At 37.9% G+C, this 23,091-nt stretch overlaps 1 protein-coding gene across 4 annotated transcripts in view; it reads left to right on the top strand.

Moving 5' to 3' along the window:
- The window catches only part of pcdh17 (protocadherin 17), a 56,386-nt gene extending 34,993 nt beyond the window's left edge, over positions 1-21,393 (top strand). For all 4 annotated transcript variants that reach the window (XM_077564226.1, XM_077564228.1, XM_077564227.1 and 1 more), the window contains exon 5: positions 18,261-21,393. In XM_077564226.1, the coding sequence (XP_077420352.1) occupies positions 18,261-18,943 (683 nt within the window). In that variant the 3' untranslated portion in view covers positions 18,944-21,393. The remainder of the gene's footprint in view (positions 1-18,260) is intronic.
- The last annotated feature ends 1,698 nt before the right edge of the window (positions 21,394-23,091 follow it).

Below are 23,091 nucleotides of genomic sequence, written 5' to 3'. Positions count from 1 at the left end.
TAACAATAAACACACAGACTGCTAAGGCACTCTAATGCTCACACTCTGTTAACTGGCGTTGTTAGACATACTGAGGTGGCATAAAAAAGACATCAGTTAGTTGCCCCCTGTAGCTAACATTTTAGTGTCTGTGTGGATTATACATGTCAGATGCTGTAATTTGAATGTTATTAAATATGAGTGGCAAACCGTATGCGGCTCTGTACCACGCATTAGCCCCCTTCATCAAGGTGATATTACAGCAGGAGAAAAATGTGTGTAGTGTTATGGAGGATGCAAAGATATTAACAGGGAATGTTTTTCTCAGATAACCTCAGTTGGTTACTTTTTGATCCTGCTAAATTAAGATAAGGGGCTTGGTTAATTAAACTGTCACAAGGCAATCCCTTGAGGAATTGCAAGGCCAACACAACTTTAATTGGGTGATTCACATTGTCCCCGTGTTGCCTCCTTTCTCAGGGTCGCAGCCCCCGAGAGAGAAAACGACACCCTCGTTGCTACTGGCAAATGTTGAAGGGAATGTCAAGTGTGAATATTTGAATATGGAGGGATCTTGACACCATAGAATTGTTAATGTACTAAAAATAAATAAATAGATATATTTCATCTTAACCCAATCAATAAATTATATACAAACATGCTGCATGATGTGTGTGGTTCAAATTTATGAGACATTTTAATTGGTGTTTCTGTATTCATGAATGAGAGTTTTTTTTTTTTCTTCTTTTTTAATTTGTACATTTGACTAATCTCAGTGGTTTCAAGATAGGTCGCCAAAACCCCTTGGACATGTTAGCTAGCTTAAGATGCATCTGTAATTACCAGCAGCCAATTAATACATGACCTCTCTTCCAAGCTCAAACCGCAACTCAGATCTGTTATGAGGATTTGGTATGCTGGCTCCGCATCTACGCGCCAGTCTTGGGAAAGCTTTTATTTTTATTTTTTTATTTTTCTCGCACACTTGGACAACCATCACAAATGTGCACCTCTGTATTAATAATTTTCAAGTGCATTTAAGTAAATAAGGTACACAGTAAATTATGTAGAGTAAATTTGACTCCGTTTTAGAGTAAGCTAATATTTACACTTGGAATAAAGTAAAACAAAGAATTAAAAAATAAAATAAAACTCACTCAAGGGTTAAGTAACAAACTCACGACCTTCATCTTGGGAGTCTGCCACACAACTACCTGAGCTATTCCCCTCTTACGGTTTGCTTAAATCCAAGAGGAGACCGATGTTTTTGGTCTCTTGGAATTAACGAAGATTTCAGCTGACACAAGCAGGAGCTGTGTGGCTCATAGATTGACTGTCTCACACCATGAAGGTCATGAGTTTGTTCCTCAACCTTGAGTGACTTTTATTTTATTTATTTTCAATTCTTTATTTTACTCTCTTCCAAGTGTAAATATTACTCTAAAACTGAGTCTATTTGGTCCCACTCTACATAAAGTCAAATTTACTCAAGTGAATTGACTGTTTACTTACTTTCAGATGTAAATATTGTAGAAACATTGTATGTTTTGTATTGTGACTTCTCTATTTTTGCTGCACTAGAATAAAGTGTAATTGCACAACCACTATAGTACCTTGCAGTGGTCAGAGTGTGTCCAGGGATTATTCACTATTGAAGATTATTTAACACTGATGAAAAGGAAGGCATTAAAAGATTAAATAATGTTAAGAAAGTTGGTGTTTGTCGTAAAATTAGCTTTCTTTCTTTTGTCCTTCTTTTCTGCAATGTTTGTGTATTTATAACAATTTTATAAACAAATAAACAGGAAGTTGGTGTAGAGTAATTTCTTCTTCCTGTTGGGGGGGGGGGGGGGGGTAACAGAAAATAATTGAGAAAGCACTATGCAAAAATGATTTGTTTTCTTTACTGGTTACATATTACATATGAGGCACCGTGTCAGTGCATTTTGTTGACTTTCTCCGTTATGCTTCAGATCATGGCATTCCTGAGATGAGAATGTTTCTTAAAAACACAGCGGTGGTGTTGTTGCTGAAGCATGTCTCCTCGACAGCATCGTCTGTGGTGATGTTTTGAAAACAGCTGTCCATCTGGCACTGAAGGTGATCGAAATCCGTCTTGATTAACAAGTAGGAAATCCGGGTGATGGTTCCCCCGCCTCTTATCAGCTCCCAAGTGGGGATCAACCGGGATGAAGTTTTCATCTGAGGGATAATCTAGTTCCCTGGATTGTGATAATGCTGCTCAGGGTGATCAGGAGGATGAGGTGGCGTTTGGGCGCTGTGGCTGAGACGGTCACAAATGCCTGTGAAAGCATTACCTTCCATGCCTGTATTTTGGTGAAAAACCAAATATTAGTCTACATGTGGATGGAGAACATTTTCACTGTTGCGGTTGTTGTATCCAGGGAACCACATCAGAATTCAGAAAGCAGGTAATTACCATTATCTTCCTACTCACTTTGCACTGCAAAACCTTAACCACTTAGGCCAAAATGTGAATTAATATACATATATCAGTTTAAAGTAGATTTAGAAAAAAAACCCTGGCTACTCATCAGGTACAACAGTTCAATCATAACATACATTTGCACAATAAAATGTGTATTTATCTTTTTTTATGATTTTTGGTTTCTGAAATGTTGAATTTCATTCCCTGCTGTTCCGCATGGTCCAGTCACACCCTGATCCCTTTCTGATGTCCGTGTCCAGCTGTTTCATCAACACGACAAGCGCTTCAGGAAACTCCCTCATTGTTCAGTGACCAATTGCAAACAAACTAGAAAGCTGTCAACGGGCGTTTTCTAACCCACTGGCTTGCATTTCTCCACACCCGTGGTTTGGTGAAGGGTATGTAGGGTGCGGTAAGAGTGGCCATTGGGGTGGAAAGGCACTCGCTACTTGGGTTCGGTTGTCTCTCTGCGTTGTGATTTAGTGGAAAAGAATTACTGCGAAGTTTTAGAATGGCTGAATTTTAAAGGGATAACATTTGTGGTTACCTCAGTCCTTAGCAAATAAGGGGGAGGGGGTGATGCCAGGGGAGGCGCGTGTGGCCTCATAGGGAAATTTTTTTGTGTGCATTTATATATACAGGGTGTCCATAAAGTCTCTTTACCATTTCAAAAATTTATTAAAAATGCAATTGATTAGATATTTTATTTAGATTTGTTCGATTGTATTCAGCGTTTATTGAAGTTTTTTATCACACTGCATTTGTGTGTTTCAGGGATCCTGTTTGTCAAAGGTCAAAGTTCGCCCACTCCTTCCTTTATCTAACACTGTCCCTGTCTCCATAAATTTCTTGTGCCATGCACGAATTGACGGACGTGATGGTGGATTTCTTCCATAGTTGCCTATCAGTCTGCCTATCCGATTTTGTTTCAATAAACCATGAGACACATTGCGCCTTCTCTTGAGGGGTAGCCATTTTGTAGGGGTTCATTCAACATCACCTCTTTGACAAACAGGATCCCTGAAACACACAAATGCAGTGTGATCATTTTTTTTTAATAAACACTGAATACAATAGAACAAATCTGAATAAAATATATAATCAATTGCACTTTTAAAAAAAAATTTAAATGGTAAAGAGACTTTATGGACACCCTGTATATAATTATTTTTTTACAATAATTATTTATTATCTATTATCATACACGTATCAGGGGTATAATGAAAGAGAAAAACATCAACGATACTGTAGTTTGTTTTGGGGGGTAAAAAATATCATGACAGACCAGGTTGTTGCGGTTGTGTAGTGATTCAAAGAGCTGATTTCCGTGCAGCTGGCACAGTCTTATTACGCCATTTGGGAGAGGCTCCAGCCATCCCACAACCTTATGGAAAGATGACGGAGGCTGCGCTGCGTTTGAGCCAGTCTTAGCGTTTGGCTTGTTTAGAATAAAACACAGCCTCGCTGTATGTGCATTATTATGACAAGTTACATGACATTTAATCTTTGCCAGCCTTGGTTGGGAAATTTATCAGAATTGTGATAGGGCTGCGTGTATGTGCATGTGTGTTTGTTTTCTAGGCCTCTCTGGAGTCCATTAATCCCAAATCTAACAGATTTACTGCATAGGCAGTCTTTGATGTGTGCCGAATCCCTCTCTGGAATACTGGATGCAGCTTCTAGAATATTCACTACCCTTTCTCTTGTCAGGAATAGATTGTTTCTTTTTTTTTTTTCTATCCACGATGCTGTGACTGTCCAGGAGAACAACAGCTGCCATGTTATGATTCAAAATCAAGGTGTGCTTTCACCACTGCTACTGTGATCTGTAATTTTACATCACTGATCTCTTTTAATCCCATTCTTATTTTATGTAAGCTTTATAATCTTTGACCCTAATCTTAAACCATCACATAGAATTGGGCAGCATGAAAAGAAGTCAGTTGTTGTTCTCACCTTCAAATTCCATGCATTTATTTGTCAGAGAAAATGACCGTCTTCAAGCCTTTGGGCTTTTTTTTTTTTCACAAGTTCAATCTGAGTTTATTACTGTGTATTTCAATTTATTGGTGTTTTTATAGCAGCAGCCAAGACTTGAACCCTACTTATTTTAAAGCCATTATTCTCACGCAACGCAAGATGGAGATACAAAGAAACTATAGAATAGATAGTGAGATGGAAAATACATTTGTGTTTGAAATGATTATCTCTCTCTCCTGGGCAGACTAATAGACCATTATTGCATTCCTGTGCATTTCTTTTAATCTAATCACACTTCTAAGCAGACGTGTGAGTGTTTTATGTTTATCCATCCAGAGATGCAAGCAACCGGTGTCTAGACAGCAAACACCAATTTGGCTGTGGCGCAGGGAAATATCAATGCTAAAGCAATGTTGCTAAAACACTAGGCATGTTTGTCAGTCTTTTAGAGAGTGGAGAGTGCAGTGACAGACAGATGGCGATAGGCGGAGGAGGAGGAGCAGAAAAAGGCAGGTTGGCAGAACTCACTGTGGCTAATACATCCAAAGTGTGTCAGTTAGCTCTCTAAATGTGTTAGGCCCCAGGGCTGAGAAAGCCAACACCATCGACTCAACCTTCCTCCCGCCACCTTTTCACTTAACCTCTGTTGTAATTCAGCCAATATCCTTAAGGGACCTTCAGTCCTGTTCATTGGCAAAAATAATCAAATGCCAACATACTAGCCTACTGTTGTCCTATTACTGGTAGTCTCACGAGGATGTGTGCAGAATGTTTGTTATCAGGAATGCCAGTAATGTGACGCAGTTACTTTAATATAGTAGTAAAATAACCTAACCCGCTACTATTTCCAGGTTAGATTATTATTATTTTTTATGTAAGTTAGAAAAATTTTCAGATAAAACAAATTATTCTGGGAAACTTAATTACTATATATATATATATATATATATATATATATATATATATATATATATATATATATATATATATATATATATATATATATATTAGGTTTGGCAATATATCACGATATTACAGCGCGCAATTCTCGAATCGATTTGATATGCGGCCGAATCGATTTTTAAACATCAATTTTTTAATGGGAATATTCAACAAAATGTCTTACTTAGCGTTAGGATTCACACATTAAGCATGGAAGAATGTTATATTAAAACATTAAGCCTTAATATTTTATTTCAGTGCTGTTCAAACATGAAACAGACTGCAACCTGTTTGTTAAATGCAGTGGCTGAGTTATAAGCCTGAATTTTCAGATAAATAAATACATTTTCATACAAATCTTGCAGTGTACATGTACAAGTTTACTGATTAGTATTTTCTAAATTTCTCTATTGAAAAATAAGTTTTCCAATCTCAACAACCAACCTGGTTAAATAAAGGTTAAATGAAAAAAAAACAACCTAGCTGCACATTCTTGGAGTTACAGCGAGCTGCCAGAAGAGATTGAAGAGACTGTAAAGGGGGGAAAAAAACTAAAAGTAGGCAGCCAAATGATTGCTATTTTTTTTTCCTCATCATTGATGAAGCGTTATTGTTTTAATTAGACCTCTCAAGTTTCATGAAAATTCCGCGCGACGATGAGCAACTAACGTCTTTGCTTTCAGTCAATGTTCTGTTAAATGTGGGAATGCTACCATTATGCTCTGTTTTAAAAAAAAAGGTATTTGTCACACGGAGACAGTGAACAAGGTGACGGCTACGTTACGTAAGTAGTTACGTTCACTAGCTACTTTAGTGAGTAGTTACTTTACTGATTACTTTACTTTAAAAGTATTTTTTTAACTTTGCGGATTACTTTATGTTCTGTTAAATGTGGGAATGCTACCATTATGCTCTGTTTTAAAAAAGCTATTTGTCACACGGAGACAGTGAACAAGGTGACGGCTACGTTACGTAAGTAGTTACGTTCACTAGCTACTTTTGTGAGTAGTTACTTTACTGATTACTTTATTTTAAAAGTATTTTTTTAACTTTGCGGATTACTTTATTTTTAAAATAGTTACTTTTACCAGTTACTTTTAAAATCAAGTAATCATCTGTAAAATAACAACTAGTTAATGATTTTAAGTATTGATTAGAAGTTCTTTTGTACTTTGCCGATTACTGTATTTAAAAAGTAATTTTTACTGTACTGATTATTTTGTTTTAAAAGTAGTTACTTTATCTAGTATATATTTTTTTTAATGATCACAAAAATAATTAGTTACTTAACTGATTATTTTAAAAGTGTCTAAGTTACTATTTTAAGGTAACTGTGCTAACACAGTTTGTGATAGATTGTGTGTTCGTTGTGGCAGGCCATTTTTTTGTGTTGTGTGTTATGTAAAATGTGATTGATCGTAAATTCATCATTTAGATTCGCAGCCTGTACACTGGACTGTTGTACATTAATTCTGAAAATATTACACAATGGAACGCATGGTACAATATCATTTCACCATACACCGTTACAAATAAATAAAGCGGTATCTCTCAGGAAGTAGAGTGACCTTCTGGAAATTGAAAGGTTACCAGTTCAAAAATTGGTTGCCCTAATGTTCTTGCGGCTATATTGCAATGCATTCTTGTTTTGTTATGGCCTTGTGTGAGGAATGGTGATTGAATGTTGTACCTTATCTTATTCTGTGATTGCGGTGTAAAAAAATAAAAAATAAATCACATTGAATCAGGCTTGCTTTACTGTTTGTGCTTAAATTGGCAGCAATAGCAGTATTTTTTATCCTTCTATGCTATCCTAGCTTTATGTATATATTATGCATTGTTTTTTTTGTAGTTTGACTTCATGTTATGGTTGAATATTGGTTAATTAATTGTGTATGCTCTTAATGAAGTGGTTCTTCATTCACTTGATGGTTCTAAAATTTGACAACATAATGCAGAAAACTGTGCATTATATATCTAGTATTATGTTCACTCCTTGTTAAAGGTCATGTATTATACAGAGCAATATTGATAGTTGCCCACTCTATAATGTACTGCATGTATGTGGTGTTGCATTACAGTGATGATTCTGAGACTGAGAATATGAAGCACTCCTCCTAATCCTGCTAAAGCAGTACACATGGGGATGATTACTTGCACAAAGCCATGGCACCCGGAGATGTTCCAATCCTTTTGTTCAGAGGAGAGCGACAAACAGAGAGGCAGACAGGGAACAAGTATAAAAGAAAAATGATTTAATTCACTCAGTGTGACAGGATTGAATGTCGTCTGGTAGAGCTTCGTTTTGTATGGGTTGGCTGAATGAAACCCCATGCGGGGATTGTAAGACAGGCAGATGTGCTGTATAGTTTCCTATTTCATTCTTGGTCCATACTTATCGTGCTCGCTCTCTCTCTCTCTCTCTCTCTCTTTCTCTCTCTCTCTAGTATCTTTTGTCATAGACTAAAATAGTTTTGTCTCTGTGCGGTGTAAAAGGTGGTGACATGACTGGCAGCATATTTGATTTTGCTAAATATACCGATATACACCGGGAGGTGTCATGCGGTGACCAAAGCCGATAAAGAAAGTGCTCATCATCTCATTTATGTCTGTAAACAGTAGTAGTGAAGAATAAGTCATGATGCAGGCAAGCTGTGCTGTTTATGTTGCTTATGACTGATCATGCTGAGCTGCACACAATAAAGCCAAGGCAGATGCACACTTGCTATATTAAGATGGCAATCTTCAATAAACTCGGGCTAAAGGGATGAAAATACACAGAAAAAAAGGGGAAAAAAGAGCAAGGCGGTCCAGAAGCATCTGCTGTCACGGTGCAATCCCCCATGTCCTAATTACACAGGCTTACAGGAAGCGACGGATTAACTACTGATTCACCACGCTTCTCGCCTTATATTTTAATAAGTCGCCTTCTTGTCCCCTTGTTGCCGTCCTTAGTGCCACCCTCATGTCTCTCCTCAGGTAAAAGTCACGCGTTACAATTAACCGGTGGCTTCACCCTGTTTTGGTGGCTTTGTGTGTTCAATGTTTACACATATCCAGGTCAAGAACATACAATATGGACCTTCTGAGAAAACACAGAAATGGCTTGAAAAGGCTCAAACAGCAACCACGGTTACTGTTCAACTATTTAAGCATTTCATGCAGTCAACATTTAATTGACAAAGCTGTATATGATTTATATTCCAGCAACAGATACTGTACATATACAGTAGTATGAATGGGCGAATGTCGACACCAGATATCTTATCAAGCCAATGCCCGGCCATATTTCAAGGTGGCCGCAGCTGCCTTTATGTAGCCATTTTACGATCAGGAACCAGAAATGATAAACTTAGTAGAATAGAAAATTGCCATTGATTTCATGCAATTATAAAGCAAAACGCTATATTGAGATCTATTTATTATTTCTTTGTCATTGTTTTGGGGGGAAATTTGAATGAATGAATGCATTTATTTTCAAACGTATAAAAAGAAAGAGCAAAAATAGTAAGAAAAAAATCAAACATATCAACAACACATGTTCGGTATAAGTATAAACTTACCTAAAACATACATTAACTTTAATTTTATTTATCAAAAGTAATAGTCGTATTGGTACTTGTAATCAGTGACTACTCAAGTTGAGTACTTGTACTGGTATCGGTCTGAAAAAAGAGGTATCAAACTTAAATGTGACTGGATCACTTTAAAGGTTAATTACGATGTACCATAAAAAGAATACAAATTTAATTTTGGCTAAAAGCCGTGCTTCTACATTATTTTTGTTACATTCCTATTTTGCACCCTCCAATTCTCCGTTACGACTATAATAACTACTATCATTTATCATAAAATTGCTGCAAGTACAATTTGCAGAGGAGCTAATACTAATAGCGCACTCTCTCACAATGAGAGCTCCATCGCCACCTACTGTAGTGGATGTGCAATTACACTTTACTCTAGTAGGACAATTTAAACAAACTTGTTTTATTGCCAAATGTGTGGACTATTTGAATTTCTGGATTAGTGCACTTTGAGATCACCGACTTATTTGCACTCTGAATCAAAGTTAAACCAAATATAGTTTGATAATGTTTGATGTCAGCAACATGACGCCAGGAGAAACCTTTGGTCTTCTCTGACATCTACAGCTAATAGCTTGCCTGTGGCTGCTTCTGTGAAATTTCTCCATCATTAAAACACTCAAGGAGTGACAGAGGAGAGTTGAAAAGAGAGCCACGGCCCGAGGAAATGCGAATGCAGCGGCCTCTTTTTTTTTTTCATCTTGTGACTTAAAACCTTTTATTGGATTGGCCAAAGAAACAACCTTGCTTGACCCTGCAACTTTCCTTAACTTCGCTTCTGAGATGAGGTCAATAAAAATCTATCCACCGCAAATTGTGAACACTACAAAATGCTGCAAGTCCATGAATAGTTTATACTGCCTTCAACAAATTTAATTTGTTATGTACGTGTTGTGGATGCCACTGCTGCACACAAACCAAACCAATCAGGTCTTGACATGAACTTTTTTGTTCACCAGCCACTGTCAAAAGTGGTTTCTCATGCGGAAAGAAGAAGAAAAAAAAGAAAAAGTTGTGGAATATTAAGTCAAGCATATTTATGTTTGACTACTTTCAGTTTGTTTGTTTTTAATACTTTTGGATCACAAAAAAAAGCAATGCATTGTTTTAATATTGAACTAGTTTTTATACACAGTATTTAAAAAAAATGTAATATAATTTTTTCCAGTTTCTCATTATTGACCATGTTCAGGATTTTCTTGTAATGTTCAAAAAGTAGTGTGAATTTTCTGTGTGTTGTCAACACATGACTGATGTCGTTTTCAGATAGTGGGGTAGTTTTCCCTTTCCCAGGCCCTTCAGCCAGGGACGCTTTCCCATGGCTAGCAAACCAGTCTGTTAAGATTTTTTTTGTTTTTTCCACCCTGGATTGTTAACTGTTAAGAAAATAAACTGACATGACACTAAACGGACAATAGTTAGGATGTGTAGTTGTGAACATGATTTATACTACAGTTTAAATTGTATGGATGCTTATTTTTTATTTTTTTTCTTAAGCTTATTTTTGTTTTTAACCAGTGTGCAACAGGATCTGTGCAGCAATTTGTTGTATGTATGTCATTATTATTTTATTTTTTTCCAGGTTCATACTGTGCCCCCCTTTAAAGCGCACAGATGCACCTAATTTTCCTCCCTTCCCCCTCATGTTTTCCCTTTTTCCTATACAAGAAACTTGTGGTACTCAGTAGCAAACCACCAGTCTCCCCATTCTGTCTCTCTCTGTGTTTTTACATACTTGGCCAATAAGTCCGTTTCTGATTCTGATTTTAATGGCATATTAACATATGAATATAATCATTCTGTATGGTTTTCATGAATCGCAACACTGAAACAGAGTGACGCACTTAACATTCATTCCCTCTTAATTCAGACAGGATTATACAATGTTGGTAACATAGAAACCGTATTTGATTTTCATGGACCGCATTGTGCTTTTAATGTTGTCATTTCTGGCTGGTGCAAAACAGAATGGGCTGTTGTGTGGCAATAAGCCCGCCCCCGGCAACTCCCCGCTCCCATCTCCACAACCAACAGACCTTTCCCGCCACCCGCAGCAGACAGCACTGCTTGCTCATCATTGATTAGGCTTTGTGTGTTTGTTTTTGTTTGAATATGAGCTCATGCTCCCTGTCCCGCTCCTCTTGAGTTTGTATCCCTCGCTTTGCTCTGCATAAATGCTTTCTCCTCAGGGTGTTCTTTGAACAACTTAGCCGGGCATTAGCTGATGGAGGGCCCTGTGGTTTGTGAAGGAATGCCTGATGAGAGGATATGTTTGATCCTGAGATATATGTCCTTGGTTGAGTCTCACTATCACCAACTGCCAGGCTCCCCTACTGCTGCTGCCAAGCATTTCCTGCTATGCATTGCCATTCTCTTGCCTCCCACTGTGAAAAAAGCTATTATCCCGACAAAAAAAAAGTACACCTTTCTTTTTAATTCTCCGCTAAACCGCCCACAGTCTCATTCTCTCCATACTTGACCACATTTTCTAGCATTCGAGAACTGGCAATTATAGGTTGTTAACCAGCAATATATAGTAATACATTTCACAAATAGTTTGACCCCCCCCGCCCCCCCCCCAAAAAAGGTAAATCAGAATCTATTGATATGATTTATTAAACGTGGTTCTGTATTCCTTCAGTCTAACTAGTAAAAGACGGGTCCCAGATGGGGCTGTTATGCAAACAAAACTGCAGCTCACTGTAAATATACTTGTATGACCTCAAACAAAAGAGGAGCACAACCCTTATTTACACTTATGCGGTGAAAAATAACACCATTATCAAAATAACATAAACATAAATTTAAACATTGGTCTTACCCTCCATTACGCACTCATTATTTCAGTTTTGTGTCAGAAGTATAGTTTTTCCTCATAAAATATATTCCGTCCTGTATTTGGTTTAGTTTAAATAAATAAATAAATAAATGCATTACAAATTGAGTGTTTTCAAGCTGTGTGATTAATTGGACTTGTAGTCTACTCGGTATGTTAGTGACCATGATCTAATCATTTTATGCAAATTGCTCTCCAAAACGTAATTTGTGATGCACTTTACAAATCCTCCTTATTTCATCGACTGGTGAACTGAGACCCGTTATCTATTAAACATTTGCTTTAGACTTTTTCCATCTGTGCAGTTAAAATATTTACCGGTAGTTATCTGATTGGTGTGAGTACAAGAAGAGAGGCTTGCATGCATCAGATGGGCTAAACAGCAGTAGGCGAGGAGATTAAAAAGACAATAACACGTATAAACAGATACACACACACACCTCAGGTGAGCAGGTGCATCTGTGGTCTGTCACAGATGCTCTCTGCAACTTGTCAGCTGCCATTCCTCCTGTCGACCCTGGTTGATGTGTGTGTGTGTGTGTGTGGGGGGGGGGGGGGGGTGTTCAGCACATATCCTCCAGTTTCATGACGTTTATATCTCGGTGTTTTGGGATTTGGATTGCAGCACTCATATGTCAGCCTGGCAACTTGATTTTTTTTTTTTTGGGGGGGGGGGGGGTATTATGTTAGGGCTAATTCTGCTCTAAATTTTTGATGAAACTTTATAAGTAAAAAGTTAGAAACATTTTTGAAAAGGTAAGGCAGCTTTATATAGCCAGGGATGTGATTTTTCCGCTAATTCGCGGAATTCCGCTTTTTTTACCCCCCCCAAAAAAAATTATTATTTTTTTTATTTATTTATTTTTTTTTTAATTTTTTTTTTTTTTTTTAGTAGTTCACTGTATATGCACATGACTCCGACAGATAACATATTCTGCTATAACAAAGACATTTGTGGTATGCTCTAATATGAGTTACTTTTCATTTGGTCATGATACAATTATTTGTTCATGAAATTTGAACTCTTCAACATTATTTATGTGTTAACTTAGTAATCACATTAGTTAGATATGATGATATTCTCAGTGATAGTTTTTAAAAGCAAAGGCAGTCCAATGTTTTTGAATGTGACTGATTTTGAGTTGACTAAAACTGCCATTTTATATGGGATAGTTCAATATACATTGAAAATTTATGCTGTTGATTTGTCTATTTCTTTGTCATGTGAGTGCATTGAAAGTACTTAAAAACACGGACCCTGGACCTAGCTGGGTGCCAGCGGCCCCCAGACCCCCGGCTAAATTTTCAGATAATTTCACTTTGGTCAAATCACATCCCTTTATAGCACACGTCATACACAAGCAGGGGTGGACTAGAAATTGTGAATTTTGGGAGATTCCTCAACGGCCGATCCATTTTTGACCGGGTGCGCCCCCACCCCGTCGATAAATATCAATCGGCGGGTGTTACCGGCACTTTGTTACCCCAGCGACGAACAACGAAGAATATGCTAGTCGCTGGATGTGAGTCGTCGTCCTCCCGCTGTCGTCGAAAAGAATTCGACACATATCGTCAGTTTTTTCCCCCAGCCCATCAACTAATAGAATTCAGTGCATGTGCGTCAACTGAATCCAACGCCTCCAGCCCCTCCGTTGAAAACAATCAAAGGCAAAGTAAATTACTTAAATAACGTACATTGACAATAGTTCAACACATTTACAAACAAAATATATTTAAAAGCAAAGGAAAGAAATAAACTAAAAGACCGTATAGTGAAATTGATTAAAAAATAAAAAAAGCTTAAACGACTTTAATCGAAAGAATCATAAAAGAGTACTTTGTATTTAAGAACATTCATACTTCGCTGCTGTTGCCATCTTATTCCATTTCCATGCATCATAACAGCTAAAAGCCGCTTCGCCATGTTTGCTTTGAAACCTAGGCTTCAGCAATTGACCCAAGTCTGCAGACCTTAGCATCCTACTGGGTTAAATGAGTACTTCCTTAATATATTCAGGACCCAAATCATTCGATTATTTACTGAGGTGGGCAGTTCCGTGGTTACGTTAGCCCGTCTTTGACTGATGGCCACCTTTTGGTGAGTGCTTTATTGACGCGATGCCTCGAATAAATACGCGTACTGATCACTGACTGAAACATGTTTACGTCTGTCAATTCGGGTCAGTCCAGACGGTGTTTCTCAGTTCAGGTATTTCTTCAAAGTTTTGTGTCATAAAGCACTCCCTGAAAAGTGGGCATCCTTCAATGACGGACCGACGTAACGACGGAAGTGCCCACCTGTGGTGATTTATAGACCACTTGGAGAATTTTCAAATCCATTCTACAGCTGACTGGTATCTTGTTGGACTGTAGTAGTATGGCGACTGCAGCGTTCTGAATGAACTGCAGCTGTCTGATGTTCTTTTGAGGGAGTCCAAAAATCATTTTCGCCATTATTCTATAGCATAAGAAGCCAATGTAGGATGTTCATAACTTTCCGTGTTTTATCTCTCTTTGTCTTTTAAAAAAATAAAAATAATAATAATATTTATTTTTATTTTTAATGCTTCACTGGGGATCGTGCTCACACGAGCATGACAACGGACATGGTGGTAGAAAATACTCAGTTTGCATATATTATAATGTCGAACCTTTCATTCAATTTCCTACTCAATAATTGTGACAAGACCATCCGTTTGTCCCATGCTCACCTTGTTGTAACGCAGTTTAAATAGTTTCCTCCCACCCTCCCTGCACAAGGAGCACAGCGTGTGACAGAGGGACATTAATCACATGGATGGGTAATAACGCGAAGAGGTTTAGGGAGGAAGGGCCATGGTGGCAAAAAGCGTGCTTAGGGAAATCACACATTGCTTTATGACGCACAATGATACACAAACACGTTGATACATTTACTGGTTGATGTGCACAACCTCCCTGTGTTAGAATGAGAGCTTGACCTAGAAATTGGAAATATTGAATCAAGGAGGAAAAATTGTCATGAGATTATGGGAATGATGACTACGTTTTTGGGAACTGTGTGCATTGAGGAAACGCTCTGTGCGATTCTCATGACATGTGGCCCTTCTTAATTAAGCTTTGATTACCCGCGCTAGCTTTTTTTTTTCTGTAAGGGAAACAGTGGGGCATTTTGTATAATTTGGAGAGGGATAAGAGGCATAAGACTCAGTAGAATAATAGGCTGTTTTTCCCACTCAGATACTGACAAATATATTACAATGTAAATCTCATTTTACTTTAAGGCAATAGTAAATTTCATTGTACACTGTGCAATGACAATTAAGATTCTAATTCTAAATTGTGGATTATTCTTTTTTCCCTAAACATATCAACATCATTTTTTTATAATGTGAGGAGAGGTTGAGAAATTTAAAAAAGTCACTAAACTTGGGTAAAGTAATGGGTAAATGAATCTTCATGAACCACTTGTGAGCCTTTGTCTAAACCAAGAGCACCAACTAGAGGAGTTAAAAAAATAAATAAATAAAGCAAATTGTTCATGAAGCTTCATTTTCCATCACTGCTTGGGAATTATGCAGGAATACGTAACATAGTTTCATTTGGAATTGTATAGGTTCAGTGGTACATTCAGGAGCAAAGATAATTTCAGAAAATTTCTATTTTGACAACTACAAGGTCATATTATTTTAATGAAACAACAAATGTCTTATTTTTTGAATTCCATTGTTTTTTTTTTGTTTTCTTTATATATAGGACGGTTGTGATTTGGTCTTGTTTTAGTTGTAATTATTAAAATAACAGTTTTAATTTTTTGCAAAATTGATGGTATTGAATTTCAATTAGAGCCTTTCTGTGTGGAGTTGGTTTGCATGTTCTCACTTTGCTTGCTTGGGTCATCTCTTTGTACTCCAGCTTCTTTTCACATTCCAAAGGAAAACAAAATAACATGTATGCTTAAAACTCTTTGACTGCCAAAAACGTTAAATAACGTTTAGTAAAATCCTAGGGAGGAGTGCCAAAGACGTTAAAAGACGTTTGTTTCAAAACAGAGGTGAAATTAACCATTTTCTATTGTTGATTACTGAAAAACGGAATAAGGTAGAAACAAACTTTTTTTTCTGATGAAAGATGAGAGTCCAATCTTTCATTTGGTAGTATGTGTGTTCCCATAGTCCAAACACAACATTTTCTGTGGACCTTGAAAGATCAGTCAAAATGCTTAAATCGGCTGGCACCCACGGCATCCCTTTTCTGAAAACGTCTGGCAGTCAAAGAGTTAATTGAAGACTCTAAATTGCCCATAGGTGTGAATGTGATTGTTGTTTGAGAGTTTGTTTATTTGGGCCCCAGTTGATTGTAGTCCACCTCTCTGCCAAAATCTCTAATGAGGACAAGCCGTATCGATAGTGGTTGATGTTTTTCTGTTTGAACACTGAGTAAACTATTTTAGATTCTCGCGCTGGCTAGTTAGCCATCAACTGGTTAATCGTCTTGTATTTGGCATTTTGGCATTTTTTGTTACAATAGTGGTCTATCTAAAAAAAAAAAATAAATACAAAATGATTGTTTTTTCACAGATCATTAGTGATTAATATGTTGGTGTGTACTGAAATGTGGTTGATGGGAAATTGTGTTTTGAAAGCTGATTAAAACCAAATTTGACCAGTGTCACAATCCAATCGAACGTAAGAACGTAAGAACTTTGAGCTACCGCTGTATGTAAAATTTCTCAAGGTCGAACATGCTGCAGAGACATGAATAATCTATCAGTCTTTTTTGCTCTAACTAAATAAAGTGAAATATGTCTGCATAGATTATTTATGATTTAATATAGATTTAGTGAAAGGCAAGACACCCCCTAGCACACATTGGCTTTATGTTCATAATGCGTGACTACAATGTGAGTGATTCTGCTGACTTATTGTGTTGCAGCTTCTGGTTTGAGTTATATTTTCTGGCTTGCTGATGGATTGACAATAATAGTATATTCTTGTCGGGACTTTTGAACAGGTTTGGATCAGCTTCATAGAAAACACTTTCTTATTTGATATCGAACACATTAAGTATAATCGTTTTCTTGGTGCAATTATTTGCTACTAAACGGCAGGTGCACACACAAACGTGGGAGACATTTGCAGTATATTTGCAGATGCATGCATTTACCCCAGCGCATAGCATTTAAATGTAGCCGTCTCAAACTACCCTGACCTTTACTTTTCAGCCCACCTTGTTTCCTCCTTAGATGGCTGCTTCAACATGGGAAATGTCAGGCTCCCTTTGCCAGAGCTGTTTGGCTTCTTCAATCATTTGCAAAGCGTTGAGCTCATCTCTATAGCTTAGGTGGCAAGTCTCTCAGGATTGCAGGCTGCTGACCCGCTACATGGCAAAGACAAGCCGGACTCGTGCTCTCAAGCAGATTCCCTCGGCATCACGCCAATAAAATATTTTTTGGGGGGGAGGGGTGGGCTACTCTTATGGTCTGTACATTGCTACACAACGATACCCTTACATTTGTTCCAAAATAAGAGGTAATGCTATACGCTCTGTATAAATAACAGTATTCGTATTAGTTTACACTTTCTGAAATAAACCCTTATGGTCCTCTCGAATTCAGAGCAAAATTATTATAATTATAGTTATTCAAACGTGGATTTTTGTTGTTGTTGTAATCATTATACACCAATGAAAAAGTGACTGGCTTCAAACTCCAACTTTGCACTTATTCATTGATGGATATATATATATATATATACTGTATATATATATATATATAGGACAGTGTTGAATAGGCCTCATCTCATAGTCTTGCAAGTGAAGAAAAAAAAATAAAAATTGTAATCTGATCTTTTTACAACCATACAAAGATTCATTCATTTATTTACCACTATTGCATTCCTTCTCTCATATCTTTCATATCATATCCCCAAAATAATTGTGGGACACCATCTGTTTTTTTCTTCTATTTTTCACTTTAAGCCCAAGAGTATAAAAAAAAAACATAAAAAATTATTTTTTTCATTATTGGATTCATTTGACACAGGCATGAACACTCCCATAATCATCCAAAGTGTGCATCTTTCTGATAGAGATGAAAGAAAAGAATACACACTTGTGTAGACACACACACACACACACACATGCGCACCAAACAGGGGGAGAAATGCAAGCCATTTGGCACTGTGTTTTTGTCAAGGGAGGCCTTCAAAGCCCACTGACATGAATTTATGATAACGGTACGATGCCTTTGCCAAACCTCAACTGTTGTTTTTCTCTCACTCCATCCCATCACGCTGTATACGCTGCCATCTTCTTGATCAGAGCTTGGAAAATGGTAGCTGGTGCCCCCTTCCAAGTGTGTTGGAACGGTGTGTGAGTGAGTGTGTGGTGACATCCTTTGCTGGAACTTTTGGACTTTTATCAATTTAGCCTCCAATTGTAGAGAACACAGTCACAATATTAAGGTTTTACTTTTCCATTCATTTAACTCTTCTCCACCTTTTCTTTGCAGATGAGGACTGTTTGAATTGTACCGAGGAGTGCCGAGTACTGGGTCACTCGGACCGCTGCTGGATGCCGCAGTTCCCTGCCGGTGGAAACCAAGCAGAGGGTGTTGATTACCGCAACAACATGTTTGTGCCAGCAGGGATGGAGAGCGTACCTGAGACAGAGACTTACGAGACTGTCAACCCCAACGGCAAAAAGACATTCTGTACATTTGGCAAAGAGCGCCGTGATCACACCATCCTCATAGCAAACGTCAAACCCTACTTAAAAGCAAAACGAGCCCTCAGCCCCTTGCTCCAAGAGGTTCCCTCGGCATCCAGCAGCCCAGTCAAAGGATGTTCCACCTCGGTGAAGAGTCCGGCGGACGGGGCTGAAGGCATGCCTCCCCTTGCCACCTGCTCCGGCTATTATGGACCTCCTGATGGCCAGTACTTGTCACCCACCAAACAAAACAGGGAGCAGGGGGTTTACCCGCCGTTGCCCCCTTCAGACCCGGTGGCCAAGGTGCTGGCCGAGGCCCGCTCCAGAATCAGTCAAGAGAGCAGAGGAGAAATGGAGCGTGTGCTGGAGCAGGTGGAGCCTGATGTGAGCCGTGAGGGGATGGATGCTGACCAGGTGGTGAGAGACATTGACAAGCTTTTGCAGGACTGCAGAGGAAGCGAGGCTACTGGCACACTGAGGAAGTGATACAAAAAGACAAAATGGAAGAAAGGACGTTGAGTGTGAAATAAGAATTTCAAAAGCTCTCATGCCAATACTGTCACCAAAAGTAATACAAACATTTACATTTCTGTTTCGAAGGAGCTTTTCTCGTGGTATGCAAAAGTACCAACACTTAACTGATTATGAGGACGTTTATTATGAGTCATTTGGCAGCAGCCCAAATGACAAAATCCCTACCAAGAAAAAAAAACACAGGGACATGTGAAACCTGCTGAATTTATAAGTTCCTTGTGTTTTGGATTTTGAAGAAAACCGCAGAGGATTGAGCTTCTAGCACCTCGCAAGATATTATCTAAGTGCCCACCAGCTCATGAGTTTGTTATTCAAAGTCTCTCGTGAAATCCTGCACATGTGTTTGTAGGTGAATTTATTTTATGTGGGACGGCCATAGACAATGGGAAAAAGGAAGGACTCTCTAAGGTCAGACATGACAATCTAAGTGATGACAGACAAATGGATTCTATTGGCCAAAATACACGAAACAACCATACGTTTGGTGACTTTAATGTGGGTGTTTACTGTGATGGATTATGTGTGTAAACCCAAAAGGATTGGTAATCAGGGTTTTGATCGAAAGATTGCGATCTTTTTAGACTGGTCAGGATTAGAGGGTGTTTAATGCTCTGCTGAAGAAGAATTGTGAAGGAGCCATGTTTTTCACCTGCCGTTTGTAGCCACGTGTAAGCTGTGTCTGTCTCACGCTTCTATTCAAACATTCATGATGATCGTCACACGTGTCACTTCCACATGTGCACAACACGTCAACACACTCACAAGCACTGATGCCTTTGCACTACACCAGTGGTTCTTAACCTGGGTTCGATCGAACCCCAGGGGTTCGCTGAAGGTCAAGACACCTACCCGACTCAATTGATTTGGTAGGCTATGCCCATCATTGGCTGCGAGCACGTCGAAAGGAAGTGGTCAGATGAATACGTGCAATATGAATTTACATATATATCGATGGTGTTCCACAGAGATCAATTCTGGGGCCTCTGCTGTTTTCATTGTATCTGCTGCCCCTGGGTTCCATCATAAGAAAACTGCAGTGGTTGTTTTCAAGTGCTTTATAAATATAGAGTTGAGTGATGGCAGTCTCCGCCCTAACTACATGATTGGCTATGGTAAGCTAGCTAACGAGCAACACTAAAGGAACACTTCCTTAAGATGCAGCAGGCAGATGGAAAATATAAGAACCCAGAACTTTGTGAATTCAAGGTGAAGAGAGTCAGATTCGATGAAAAGGCTCCTTTCTCTGTTCGTTTTATTTACCAGGAAACCCTATTTCTATGTCTTTAATTTAAAAATAAAATAAAATTTACCAGGAAACCCTATTTCTATGTCTTTCATTTAAAAATAAAATAAAATAATTTTCAATAAAGAAGGGTTCGGTGAATGTACATAGGAAACTGATGGGGTTCAGTACCTCCAACAAGGTTAAGAACCACTGCACTACACACTACTGCATACACACTACTGGCCATCTGTGTAATTGTCGTATACATGTGCATCATCAGCTTTCGGTCCCTTGTGTACAGTGAATTTCCGTGTGTGTGGCAATGCCTTAAGGCAATCACAAGTTGTATAAAAAGGGACATTTTTCCTCAACTGTGAAAAAAATGATCTATATGATGATATAGATGCCTATATGTACGATTCCATGTAAAATGTTCTAATAATAACAAAATATTTATAATTTTTTTTTATATTTAAGAAAAAGAAAGAAACTTGGAATCTCAGCAAAGTGTCCTTGAGTGGCTTAAGAACTCAACAACAAAGGACACTGCTTCTGTTTTGATGACAAATATTCCAAAATAATAAAGAAAATGTCCCTTCACACTATCACTATCATTATATGTCTAAATGTATTCAAGTTAGATGTGTCAACATAAAAAAAAAGGACATATTTTTATTGATTACATTACGATTTCTGTGCATTTGAGCCAAATTGTTATGTGTACAAAAGCTATATTGTGTATTTTATTAAATTAATATATAGTTGTGTTGCAATATACAGTACATGGGCTTATATTGTATTTGGCAAAAGTTGCCTTAGTAGCTGTCGAACTCTGTGAGTTTGCTTTAGTTTGGGTTTTTGTTGGTGTTTTGTTCTCCTCCCTTTCCTGCATCTTTGCCGAGCGGCTTCAGTGCTTTTGAGATGTTTTCCCTGAGATTCAGCTGGATCCAACACAATAACTTTTGAAAGCTTAATGAGCCAGCCAGCCAGCTGATTTACAACACAACTCAAAAACCAACAACAACAATAACACGAGAAAGCAAAGACCACAAAATAACTATTGGGGTATTTTTACAGCGCCGATTTTTACCGGGCAGCTATTTTCTTTAACAAGAGCTCGTATGCATATTTTTGTGTTCATTATGTTTTTACTTTCAATTCCAAAAAGAAAAAGAAACCTGCCATATGGAAAATGGAGTGATTTTCTTGATGATCATCCAACTGCCTTACTGTCTCTGCGGAGAGCTTACATTATCTTTGGAGCTTATGACTGCTTATGAGACCCCGGTCCACCAGAATGTGCATTTTCTATAATGGACCAAAGGAGGTCCCCCTTCAGCAGTCCCTGTTATTTATGTATGTACTCCTCAACACATGCTAGAATTCTCCTAGGAACTGGACATCTGAAATTCTATCTGCTTTGAACTCGATGTCTAGCTATTTAGGTACACCATCCAGTAGTAGAATCACATTGAGGCTTTCTTAAAATATTGACACAGACGTTTATTTTTTCAAATCTTGGCAAATTTTGGCCACGCTGTGAAATAATAACAAGAGGTGCTTTTTCTAATGCTCTACGATGGTCAAATCAGCCCAACAGAAGGCATGTGTTGTAACCACAAGTCCATGTACAGTATGATGCATCCATGAGAGGGAACGGTGACTTACTGTGTACTCGGTGAGCTGCTGATGAACGCGTAGTGTGAGTTTTGACAGCAAGATTAATACATTCCAACCTGCATGACATCAGAGTCACCATATCAAAGGATATTTTTGTTGATGTGTCACGTTCTTCATAAAGTTAGTGCATTGTAAAATAAATCAAGTTGGGTGAACTAAAAATGTCATGGCGATAACATTTTAAATGGGCAATTCAATAAATTATTTTAATGCGGCAGTGTGTAGAATTATTAAATTTTTCAATGTTCTTTAAAAAAAACACTGTTAATTACAGTAATATACAAAAAATATCACATCAACAAACATTTTTTTCATATAATGGTAGGTCTAGTAATCGCTAATTATATTACATAAATCGTGCCGCACCCACGAGCTTATATATAAATGGACTAACAATGCCGCTTTCTTGCTGTTGGGAGAAGTGAAGCTACTGGCGGCCATCTTACATTGCCGCTCACAGACTATCTATCTATCTTGAATACTTTGATTTCTCTCTGACGTTTTCAAGTTCTTTTCTGCCTCCACGGCGAAAACGCCACTGTGTATGCCGTACAGTTGTACCATTAAATCTGGGAGAAGCGCTACATTTCATTGCTTAGAAAAATACTTTTAATGTTCTCTTTTAAGGTATATCTCCGAGTGCTGCATCATGTTGTCAAAACCAAAAACAATCAAGTGAAAGTAAAGTCCATTCATATATAAGTCCGTGGCCGTACCTTACAGGAGGCTGATATGTTTCACCGCCATCTTTCAGCTACGGATACCTGAAGGAGACAAACTTCTAGCGAATGTAGTAATTGGTAGCAGTAGTGAAGTGTGGTCTCTCTGAGGCACCGTAGTGCACGTGCTTCAAAATGCACGCGCTTCAAATTGAGGTCGTTGCATTCTATTAGTTCACCACTAGAATTTTTTTTTTTTACACAGTGTCTTTTTTTGGTAAAATTTGCTATTGTGAAAATTGGCGAATTTCATACCTAAGAATTTACACAATTATTTGTCCCATGTATTGCCCCCAACTTAAAGATATGTCAAAACAATTCAGTAAATTGTTTTGCAGCAAACAACTTTCTTGCCTTGTTGTTATTCTAACTAAAATAACTGTTTCAGCACAAAAAGTTTTTCTTCCGATAGCAGCGGCTGTTCCAGACAAGGCTTGGAATATTTGGCTTAGGATGAAAAAGTATTAATGGTAATT

This window comes from Vanacampus margaritifer, chromosome 4, assembly GCF_051991255.1.
Source record: "Vanacampus margaritifer isolate UIUO_Vmar chromosome 4, RoL_Vmar_1.0, whole genome shotgun sequence".
Classification (NCBI taxonomy): Eukaryota; Metazoa; Chordata; class Actinopteri; order Syngnathiformes; family Syngnathidae; genus Vanacampus; species Vanacampus margaritifer.
This window is presented reverse-complemented; position numbering and strand designations above follow the sequence as displayed.